General features: G+C 42.0%; 1 protein-coding gene across 2 annotated transcripts; it reads left to right on the top strand.

Annotated features, from left to right (window-relative positions):
* The first annotated feature begins 1,045 nt into the window (after positions 1 to 1,045).
* LOC147460242 (uncharacterized) lies at positions 1,046 to 2,222 on the top strand. 2 transcript variants are annotated; one of them, XM_086509988.1, is made up of 2 exons: positions 1,046 to 1,202; positions 1,285 to 2,222. In XM_086509988.1, exons 1-2 carry the CDS (start codon positions 1,139 to 1,141, stop codon positions 2,037 to 2,039), a joined length of 819 nt encoding a protein of 272 aa, XP_086366114.1. In that variant the 5' UTR covers positions 1,046 to 1,138; the 3' UTR covers positions 2,040 to 2,222. The 2 variants fall into 2 exon arrangements, with proteins under 2 accessions (XP_086366114.1, XP_086366115.1); XM_086509989.1 differs by having other exon boundaries at positions 1,047 to 1,202; positions 1,288 to 2,222.
* Positions 2,223 to 12,382: the final 10,160 nt, after the last annotated feature.

The following is a 12,382-nucleotide window of genomic DNA, read 5'->3' as shown; positions in this document are numbered from 1 at the left end:
CTTGCAGATTTGCGATTTGGCCCACTGCGCTAACGAAGTAACAAGCTAGATTTGATCGCAATTGACATGTGCTGCATGATCACTGAAAACACCGACTTGACAATCGGTGTGGCAAACGGTGCAACATGCGTTGTCAATGCCATAGCACAAAATAAAAAAGGTGAGGTTACATGTATCGCTGTCCTCATTCATTGTACTCATAATAACTACAAAAGAAGAAAGGAAAAACACAAATAAGTACAAAAGAAGAAAGGCAAAACACAGTCAACATCCACCTTCTATGCTACCAACCATTCGATGATTTTTTTTAAAAATACGTTCCGTTTGCAAGAATTTACATGTGGCACGTATACTAGAAAAAAACATTCATTAGTAGACAACCTCGCTTGGATATAATCTCAACTATAATTATCCTTATAATCTCGAATAATTGATGCACTTAACTTTGTCTACTCCCAAGATTCTTCTATTTATTCATTCGTCCCAAGATTCCTCAGAATCCAACCTTACCTTAGCAACTCATAACTCATAACCCTCAATAGAGGGTCACCCTCTAAAATGGGGTTGGAGAGTCGAACACGGGCGTGCAGAGCGATGAGTATTTGTGAACTGTTGTAGACCACAACCACATTCGCACTCAGATGTCAAAACCATACATTTTAATTTTTTAAAAAAATCTCTATAGCCTCGCAAGCATGCTTACGGATCTGCTGCAACTTGCGCCTCCTCTCCATCTGCTCATCACCCTCAGCCTTTGTGCGGCCCTTGCTCCTCTGTCCGCCAGCTCACCCACACACTCTGACTGCCACGTCGCTCGACAAAGTACCCTCGTCCGTATCTGATTTGATTCTTTATAGTTTTTGATTTGATTTCATTGGGTACCCCCTACTCCCATAAACATTATTTCAAATGTATATCCCTTTCATGCAGTGTCGCCCTTTCCATTAGTCATGCTCTTGTTTCCTTCAATGCTAGATACTAAATATCAATTTGCGTATGTCCTAGTGTATTCTATAGATGTTATATAGCAAGGCCCACCAAGCAAGACTAGTTTGATTGGCACAGGCAAGACTCGGTTCGCCGGATGGAGTGCTTTTAAAAAACGGATGGGCAGCAGCAGTGTGTAAAGGGCCTTAAGATGTTTGGAAGAAGAGACAACGAGAGCGAGCGAGCGATGGCTCTGCCTGTTTCAACCGACGCAGGTATGACATTGTGTGGAGCGTTGTTTCTCAGGATGTAAACATTGAAGGGCCTCATCTGAATTCTTATCAATTATGTGTGCAGCAGATAGCGACGAAGATCTTATTCGCGGGTCTGCTGATGCAGGCTATTTTCAGTTACCGGCCGATCATCTCTCCGACTCCTCTGAGAGCAGCGAGGGCCCCTTAGATGGTCTCTACACATTCAATGCACCAGATGCCGTCACTGCCTCCCAAACACTAGCGACGGGGACAACCCTCAACAGTGGTAGCTTCTGTGCTCACAATGGAGGCAGCCCTTTTGTGCAAAATGGTGGATCTGTTGCTCATAGCTATGGAACTGGCAGTAATGGCGGAGGCCTGGATAACGGTTCCCACAACCATGACTCTCGCATCATTGCAGGACAAGAAGAGATGCAGAATGGTGGTGTGCTCCACAGAAATTTGAGGCATGATCTACACAACAATCCCATGCAGAATCATTTGGCCAATCCCAACAATGGAGGTCGACATGTTGTACACTTTGATGGCACGGAAATACATGTGTACGGGCAGCTTGCCGGGTTGCAACTATTTGCAAATACACACCATACAAACCCTAGCTATGAAGAGGAGGATGATGTAGATGATATCGTTGAGACTGAGAGGCAACACGAAGAGGACATTGCTGTGCTCAGAGCGAAGGAAGAGGAACTGGCCTGTCGATCAGCCCCCCTCCCTCTTGAACGTTGTGAAGCTATTCGGATTGCCATGCAGAGTATCTCCTTAGGTGGTTATCGGCCTGAGTGGGCAGACAAGATTCCTGAAGAGCGATGGCTGCATAGGCTTAGAGAGAGATGATCATCAAGTGTGGAAAAGATTGATAAGCAACAAGCAAATTATGCTTCAAGTTTTCTAAGGTAAATATTTGGTCATGGGTGAAAAACCGTCAGTTTGATTGGCTTAAACTGACTGGGCTTCATTGCCTACTAATGGTGTACATTTTACTAAAACCAATGAGAACACAAGCAAGTTTCGTATAAAGCTCAGGTTTCTTTTTTCCTTTTTTCCGAATTAAATTTACTCTTGTCTTGCGAGGATTTGGCTCTTTAGAGAGTTAAAGGTATGTTTGTCATTTTGCCTGCCCATGGTGGACATTGTACATAATCTTTAGTTAGCCATCGCTCAAGGGATTGTTATTGGGGCATTCACAAAGGAGGAGTTTTGTCTTTGTTTTTATGGCAAAGATGCCGGTCCTAGGGCCAGTTGCATTTGTAGCAATTCTATGTCAGAGAATCTCGAGAAAATTACATTCCTCCAAACATTGCCAATGTAAGCCCACGGTTCCATCAAGCCTGTACTTACCACAGCATTGTAGACTACCTGTCGGTGGCCACAATTACAAACAGTGGGTGCAAGGAGAATATAATGCTTAGATGGTTAATGAGCCAGGGTGCCATCAGCTAACTATATTTTTAAATGCAATCAGTGACTTCAGCTCTTTGTCCTCGGTTGTACGTCTGCTAACAATGGTGATTAAAGCAGTCAGATGCATCAACACTTGCATTCAGCAAGGGGTTCTGTAATGAGCTGGGTTTGATGGTGGCAGTGCTAGCCTCTGTTTTTTTCCTCTCTTTTTCTGGTAATGAAGAAGTGCTTGTGTCTCTTGTGGTTGACGATTTGGAAGGACCAACGCCCCGCCCCCAACACACACACACACACACACACACACACACACACACACACATGTGGCAGATTTGTTATCTAGTTCTTTCTTGAATAATAGGTCTTGAGTTCAAGACTTGTCAGAAAGATCTTTGAGGTTTCTTCACTCATCATACGGATCTTTGAGATTGTTCCGACAATGAACTTCTTACCTTCCTTTTCTTTCTTTGCAAACACGTGTGGCAAAGCTTGCCTTTTGACCACACATTGTGGCATCTCCATAAGTGATGTATTTTCCCTCTCAGCAATATTGTTTTGGTTGAGGATACTCTTCATTGTAATTGTATCCCACTATTCAAGAAAGCATTTAATTCTTTTGACATATGCTTGCCCACTTGATCACAAATGTCGGTGCCCACACTGCAACCAAATACACTTTGAGCCATAAATGAAAGTGCTTGGAGCACAAACATTTTAGACTTTGCTGTGAGAGGATACACCCATGCATGCGTGTGGTAATCATAATAAAAGTCACAAAGCTTAAAGATTACAAAAGATGGGAGTATGCATTAGACCTCAAACTCACTATGGACAAATCGGAATTTGCAATGGGAGTATGCATTAGACCTCAAACTCACTATGGACAAGTTGGAATTTGCAAGTAGCCCACACTAAACCATCATGAGGAAGTTTAGAGCTTCCATATTGCCTGTTTCAATGGTGCCTCAAGAGGGGCTAGCAAAGCAACCATATTAGATTTTGGCAAATGTAGTAAATTGGCAAAATTTATAAGATCAATATTGTGCATGTCAAAGTTTTGCATCGAGATTGGTCTTCAAATGAGAAAGGGCGTATGTTGAATCTTCCACTCATTCTTGTAGGCATTGAGCTTATACAACCTATGAAACAAGGTGCCAAATATTGTAGTATCACCAAACCTAAGATAATGCATATAGCATTTGTCATCCAAAGACTTGATACAGGACAAACTTTTGCAAGTGCGATACAAAAAAAAGGTTCTTAATCCTTGGTACATACAAAGCATCCAAAAGTGTGATAGAGTTGCCACCGTAGTAAGCACAATCTTTCTAAATCCCTTACCTAGATAAATGGCATTGTTGGCAAGCGTGACAATATTCTCATTTAGGAACAATCTCAAGAGAAGTGAATGAATCAATGTGAGACGTAATGTGCTTGGTTGTACCTCTATCATAAGTTAGATTTAGTTGAACATGCGTCATGCACAGGTTGGGTCAAACTGACACTCTATACTAAAAGCCCATTCTACAACATTTGCCGAATCTGCATTGAAGAAGCATATGAGGTGGCGATAGTGGTATTCCTTTCTTGCTATGCAGTCACAAATGCATGTTCAACAATACGCTACTTCATGCTTTTTTTTTTGGATTGGGCCTCTTGTAACAATACAAAGACAAGACCATGTAACTTTACATCACCATGTTTATTTTCTATCATAAGCCTAGAGGTGGATGCAAAACTCTGATAAGACTCCGGCAAAGCATGAAGAATTGTATGCACAAGAATATTGTTAGAAATGACCACACCAATGGCAATAGACTACTCATTGAGATCTTTAATCTCCGCAAGAAATAGATCCATAGCATCCTCTTTGTGCATAACCTTGGATTCTAGCTCCTTAGTAGGTAAGAATTTTTTACCAAATTTGAACTTGCATACATAAAAGCTAGTCTATCTTATGCTCGCTTTGCTATTCTTGTTGAGAAAATGTGTGGAGTAATGGAACATTTAACAAAGAACGCAATCAATGCATGAGCCTATGCTTCATCGCATCCTAATGTACTTGCTCAACAATAGACAAAACAACCCCATCAACTAGAACTTGCACTATCATCCAGAACGCTTTGTCCATAGAACTTGGTCTTACATCGTACCCATGCACAATGTTCCAAATGCCCTTTGCAATAAGTTGTATCATGTATGCCCAAAGTGGGTAGTTTCCCCCATCTACTTTGTCCTCAGGAGATATGTGGAAAACATCATTATTGTCAGCCATGGCTGATGGCTATACCTAATGCAAAAGTTGCATATGTAGAAGAAAAACTGCACAAATCTAACATTTGTCAGCACAAACCCACATGACTACAAAGTGCCTGTTTTACAAAACTCTTCACTGTCAAAAAACTTGCACTGAAGGATAAAATTGCCTACTAGTACTATCAATTGTAAGGTGCAACGGAATGAATGTTGAACTTTGCTCAAGATGAGTGCTCCGAACTGTGCTCAAGGTTCCTTTTACTTACGGAAGGGAGAACCTTCCGTTCCTTTAGTGAGAGAGTGCAATTGACACAAACAAAGTGGATGAACACTATGAATGAAGGTGCTGAGACTGAGAGATAGAGAGAGAAGAGAATACGACACCAGAATGTTGTCAAACCCTCCTACGAAGGCCCCACTCTCTATGGCGAGAGCAGTCTACTATGATTGCACAAATCTCTACAATGCTTGGACTTGCCGACGATGTCGACGACGGTGAGGACGACGACGAGATGGGCTGAAATCTGAAAACGCTAATGACTGGAATCTGGAAATCTTTATCTGTTGAATTCTGACACTATGTCGATGACAACGATGCGACGACGACGCGTTGAAAACACAGATGCTGAAATCTACGTTTTCTGGGCTGAAACTGCAAACTTTGATGGATCCCACCGTGCGTCGAGGAACTGCTGCGGGAAGGTGTGATCTGCGAGGTTTGGGGGTTCTACTGTGGGTACTGAATGCTGAAAACTGAAAAGCTGGTGCTACTGTGGATTCCGTCGCGAAGGAACTGCAAAACGCTAGGTTGCCTGCTGCTCCAAAAACGCTAGGGTTGAGTTCTGCTGCTGGGGGAAAATCCACTAACGCTAGGACTGACTGTTGTCGTGAAGTGATTCTGTTGTGTCTGCCAATGCCGAAGCTCCTCTGCAATGCAAAATCGCCAAGGCTGATCTGTCCTTGCAAAAACGCTAGCTTGATGCTGAGTTGCAAAAATGCTAGATCATGCTATTGGGGGTCTTGTTGAGAAGGTGCCTGTTGGGGGTCCTGCTGAGGAGGTGCATGTTGAGCATGTGCTCCTGCTGCCTCTTCTGCCAGAAAGTGCTAGCGCTAGGTTTCTACTTATACAAACTTAGTAAATTTTTCCTACCTAATTTCCAACAAAAGTCACTTAAAAATAATAAGTAAAAAATGTCAAAAATAGGAAAAAAGGTCTATGCACTGTAAAAATGCTCCTGATGGGTTCTGATGGAAATCTGTGTGCAAGCAGAGGATATGCATCTAATCTAAGTGTCTCGACATGCACGGTCTGCGAACAGACTCACAAAAGTGCCAGATCACTTCCTATTCTAAACTAACTTGATTGAACTGAACCCTGGTCATGTTGTAGCTTGTCCACGGACACATAGGGTTGGATGTGCCACGTGACATCTGTCATTGTCATGCAATTCTTCATGCTTATCATTATCATGCAAATCATGGGTGTGTCTTGCTTTGGAGAAGTAGAGACTGAGAGAGTCTCCTTTTCCCAAATCTCTTGCATCTGTGCCTGCACAATAGAAAAGAGTCACCAGAATTCTTTCATGTGTTGGTCGCTCTTTTCTTTTCTTGCTTTGGTCTTGGGATCAAATTCTGCTTATCTTTCTAGGCGTGCTTGCTCGTGCTCACGCTCTATGGCTTCCATTCGTGCTTCGTATTTATGATCTATGGCTGCCCTTCTTTCTGCAGATTCACGATCTATGGCTGCCATTCTTTCTGCGTTTCTTGCTTTGCGTTCTAACTCCCTGTCCATCATCCTCTTGTCAAAAGCCTCCATAGGAGTTAGTGCAATCCTTGTCATAGATGGGAAAGGGGGAGGGTCGAAAAACCTCCTAGTAGGGAAAACTCTTCTTCGCCACTCCCATGCTCACCACCTGGATGCGAAGTATCCATTCCGCTTCGGGTGATGACCATCCACTAAAGTTTTGGGTTCTTAAGTTTACGAGGAACTTGGGTTCTTGTGGGTCTTGGGTTCTTGAGGTTCTTGAGGGTCTTGAGTTCTTCTTTCGCTTGTAATCTGTGCTAGAGAAGGATCTTCTCTTTACCCAAGTTCTGCTCTTTCCGCGGGCGCACCCCTTGGCGGTCTTGCGCTCACACCAAGGTTACTTTTTCCCACTTCACGTCGATTGGCCGGCCGCAAAGTGCACGGTCCACTCTCAATGAGTGAAAAGAGGCACAATGGGAGACTGGACAATCTTTCTTGGGATTCCTGTCACTCTTCAAAACACGATTAGGAATCGACACGCCCAAGAGGACTTGGGTTACGTGCGACATCAATAAGCAAAAAACATTCTGTGGTTCTTTCCTTGAGTGATACAGAACACTGCCAAAGCTCTGATACCAATGTAAGGTGCAGCGGAATGAATGATGAACTTTGCTCAAGAAGAGTGCTCCGAACTGTGCTCAAGGTTCCTTTTACTTACGGAAGGGAGAGCCTTCCGTTCCTTTAGTGAGAGAGTGTAATGGACACAAACAAAGTGGATGAACACTATGACTGAAGGTGCTGAGACTGAGAGATAGAGAGAGAAGAAAATACGACACCAGAATGCTGTCAAACCCTCCTCCGAAGGCCCCACTCTCTATGGCGAGAGCGGTCTACTATGACTGCACAAATCTCTACAATGCTTGGACTTGCCGGCGATGTCGATGACGATGAGGACGATGACGAGACATGCTGAAATCTAAAAACGCTAATAATTGAAATCTGCAAATCTTTATTTGCTAAATTCTGACTCTATGTCGGTGACTATGTCGATGACGACGATGCGACGACGACGCGTTGAAAACGCAGATGCTGCAATCTGCGTTTTCTGGGCTGAAACTGCAAATTTCAATGGATCCCACTGTGCGGCGAGAAACTGCTGCGAGAAGGTGAGATCTGCGAGGTTTGGGGGTTCTACTGTGGGTATTGAATGCTGAACGACGACGCGTTGAAAACGTAGATGCTGAAATCTGCATTTTCCGGGCTGAAACTGCAAACTTCGATGGATCCCACCATGCGGCGAGGAACTGCTGCGGGAATGTGAGATCTGCGAGGTTTGGGGGTTCTACTGCGGGTATTGAATGCTGAAAACTGAAAACGCTGGTGCTACTATGGATTCCGTCGCGAAGGCACTGCAAAACACAAGGTCGCTTGCTGCTCCAAAAATGCTAGGGCTGAGTTCTGCTGCTGGGGGAAAATCCAATAACGCTAGGATTGATCTGCTGTCGTGAAGTGATTTTACTGTGTCTGCCAATTCCGAAGCTCCTCTGCAATGCAAAATCGCCAAGGCTGATCTGTCCTTGCAAAAACGCTAGGTCATGCTGTTGGGGGTCCTGCTGAGAAGGTGCCTGTTGGCGTGTGCTCCTGCTGCCTCTTCTGCCAGAAAGTGCTAGCGCTAGGTTTCTACTTATACAACCTTAGTAAATTTTCTCTACCTACTTTCCAACAAAAGTCACTTAAAAATAATAAGTGAAAAATGTAAAAAATAGGAAAAAAGGTCTATGCACTGTAAAAATGCTCCCGATGGGTTCTGATGGAAATCTGTGTGCAACCAAAGGATATGCATTAATCTAAGTGTCTAAACATGCACAGTCTACTGCGAACAGACTCACAAAAGTGCGAGATCACTTCCTAATCTAGACTGACTTGACTGAACTAAACCCTGGTCGTCATGCTGTAGCTTGTCCACGGACACTTAGAGTTGCGTGACATCAATAGTGGAAATAGAAGTGGGAATGATCCCAAATCAAAATTTTGATTACCCTAAGATTGACGAATATTCTTCAAGGTTATGTCACCCTTCAAACGCTCATAAAAAATCACATGAATTAGAGAAAGTGACCTAGGAGGGTGTTGGCGATGCTGCCCCAAATGTCAAAGCTTGATCTAATACAATTGTTGGAAATATGGTTGCAAAAGTGCACATGAAGAAGAAGAAGAGGAAGAAAAAGTGGAATGAGCTGGTCGCTTGATAGCTATTCCTCCAAACTTAGAGAGTCAAATGCCTGATCTCAGATCACATTAGATGAACATTCAAAAGACCAAATTGAGAATTCAAACAGACAGTTGAACTGAAATAAAAGACTTGAGATGACATGAATTTAAAAAAACTGAAAGTGTAAATTCAGATTCATGAACTGATTCAGAGTACAATTGATACATCACTTCGTGTCGATAAGCTCTATAAAATGTCTATCGTCTAGAGTTACAAGAGATAAAAGAGTTTTATTCCCCGAAATGGGATTAATGTGTTCAATGAATAGGCGAGTGTATAACATATCAATAACAATCTTTTCAACTTCACCACAATTTTTCCTTCCATACTCGTACCACAACCTTCATGCCCATGGACAACCCTAATTACAACTAACAAAGATTTTACATTTTAAACTTTGATAAACCATACAACTTTCTTTCCCACTCACACATGTGGCTCCAAAACTTGCTACTTGATAAGTTCTCCCTGTTAATCTCATTTCTAAACCATTGTAGCCTACATGCACACATAAAAATCTACGTGAAGGTATGTAGCAAAAGTCTAAAAAGATATTTGGTCAAAAGCATATATTGATGGTATCAAAAAGTGGTCTCTTGTATAGTCCTTTAATAGCCCTTTACAAACTCCATTTTCATGGTTTACATGTAAAATATATCAATGGATAGCATTTTAAAAGTAGAATTTAAAACTATAAGGTAAAACAAGTTTTGAGATTTTTGTAAAAATTTCACCAGTCTCCATTTTTTGTAAAGGGTACCACCAAAAAATGCTAAAAGTGGTACCACCAATACATGCTTTCACCCAATTTTCACGTCAAGTTCTCCGAAATGCAATAAGAACCTATCCTAAATGGGATTCCCCAGCCTTGCTTGTCGAATGATGTTCACTTTTGAGTATGAGGGTGCACATTATACAAGCTTTAGTCACATGCTTGTAGCTTGTTGCTGATAGGTTAAAAAAATTTGAAAGTGAGCTCATGTTGATCTGTGCAAAAATTCTCTCCAAATGCATATCAACAAAGAAAATATTTATCAATGCAAACTAAATATTAGCAATAGTCGTGGTATAATAATTTTGTGATATTTAAGATATGTGATACGTTGCTAAACTCTCAATTGTGCCATTGTCTAGTGACTGTCACCCAACCCATGAGACTTTTACTCTCAGAGCGGTTACTTATCAAAAGCTCCCTACATCACGTGCGTTCAAAAGATATTAATAATACCTCAATATACATACTATATTTACACTACTGGCTTATTTAAAAAAACCCACCCCCTCTATTGTATACGTAAAAGTATACATTTTTAATAATTGATAATCCTCTCCGGTTAACTCACCTGATATGATACACATTTTGAAAAGTGACCGTCCCGGGCTTTTACTATGGGCATACTCTCCATATCACCTCTAAATCGGTTGCAGAGTGTTGGTGTCACCGGTTTTAGAAGTTGAGACTGAACAGTAGAGTAGCATACTTCCCAAAGGGAATATAGTATTCCCTTTTTGATCGAGAGACAAGAGGTGTTGAAGATCCAAGGGTCTCTTATCACCTTACCATCACCATTGGACACCATCAATGTGAATGTCTATATATGCACAATCTTTCCTACGCAACAATGGAATCACAATGGGAGAAGTTAGACATGCATTACTGATTGGGTGGAAGCATGATAAGGTGGTACCAAAAAGCTTGTTCCGGACACGTCTAGCTTAGCTCCTCACTAGATTTTATTTTAGAGTTTATCACATGGGGTACCCTATCATGCTATATACCATTTGAAGGATCTAGAATCAAAAAATCTAGCCTCTGCAAAATTTCAACATTACTGTACGCCCAACTTTTTTTAGGACCTAACTAAATTCGCATATTCAGTTGAATGGGGGGGAGTTATAGCACCATCAATTATCTGCTGGTAGGTAAGACTTCTTTCCATGGACTCCAAATGCCCAAAGATGATGTCGGATGGCCCCATAAACAACAGTGATGTACTTGGAATGATCTACTTCTCCATTTGGGCCAAGGGGCTCGTTGTTATGCCTTGCCTCAAGTGAGGTGTGAGGCATGCAAGCTTGCTTCCTTGCTTTTTATGGCGGTTCAGGAATGATGCCGACTTCATTGTCCCTCTTGACTGGGCTTCCACTTGGATGCTATCAATTAATCAATGAAAACATGCATTCAATTTCTTCTGTTTGCCATAATTTAAACCACTAAAGTCTTGCTTTGCAACATAAATTTTACCTGCAGCATCAGAAAAGTAAAATCTTGCTTTGCATCCAACACATTCGATTCCAGGTCCTTCCTCAATAAGCAAGAGAGGCATTTGGATCCATGCTCAAGATCTTGATCATCTTCCCACAGGACTCCTTAGATGTCTCCCACTCGACGAAGACCTCACAAGAATCAGCATCCTGATCTGTGTCCTGCGGGCTCGTCGCCTTCGGTGGTGTAAGTGGTGACAGCCCATCAAAGCTGAGTTTTCTTGGAGGTCTGAAACTCGGAGTTTTGGAAAGGGAGGATGTGACAATAAGAGACCTTCTATGTGGAGGAGTGTTCCCTAATGCTGAATGCTTCATGTTTTTGATGCACAGGGCTGCTATCTAAGAACATAGGCTTTGACTTGAGAGGTATGATGTGTACAAGACTACATTTAGGAGACACGTTAGATTTTCTTCCCAAGTCAGGAAGTAAAAGGCTCATTGTACAAGGAAAAAGGGTAGGAAAAATATTTACTCTTGATGTACATGTACCCAAGATGAAAGCTGTCATGTTTGCACAAGGTTCTAGAGTTGTCGTGGATATTGATATTTGGCATAAGCACATTGGGCATGCAAACGTGCAAAGGTTGAAAACCTTGCTAAGTCAAGAGCTAAGGTGACTAAGATGCACACTAAGAAGAGGATCAAGCCTAGGAGGACCTCCTAGCTTGCCATGCCATGAGATTAAGGAGGTCATTTTAATTTTGACAAGCTACCAGCCATATATATATATATATATATATATATATATATATATATATATATATAGATAGAGAGAGAGAGAGAGAGTTGCTCCTTGCCAAGGCTGGCTGGGCCTCTCTCTCTCTCTCTCTCTCTCTCTCTCTCTCTCTCTCTCTCTCTCTCTCTCTCTCTCTCTCTCTTGTACCATCATCTCTCTCTCTTGTACTCACGCCATCTCTCTCTCTCTTTACCATGCTTTCGTTTAGGGTTTGCTGCTGTATTTTAGGATTCGCGACCTGTTTTTAGGGCTCGCGACCTGTATTTTAGGGTTCGCGACCTTTTTTTTTTTTTTTTTTTTTTTTCTGGGGTTGTTGGACAGATCTGCGTTTTAGGGTTTGCTGCATTTTCTGCACTTTAGAAACATCAATCCTCTCTTCTCTCTCTCTCTCTCTCTCTCTCATTTTGTAACTGATTGGTCTCATAGGTCATTTTGGCCTTTTGAAGACGTTAATATAACATTTCATTTCATTTCATTTCTCTCTCTCTCTCTCTCTCTCTCTCTCT

Source organism: Adiantum capillus-veneris, chromosome 4, assembly GCF_014529385.1.
Source record: "Adiantum capillus-veneris isolate H3 chromosome 4, ASM1452938v2, whole genome shotgun sequence".
Classification (NCBI taxonomy): domain Eukaryota; kingdom Viridiplantae; phylum Streptophyta; class Polypodiopsida; order Polypodiales; family Pteridaceae; genus Adiantum; species Adiantum capillus-veneris.
Note: the sequence above shows the minus strand (reverse complement) of the source record. Positions and strands in the feature narration are given on the sequence as shown.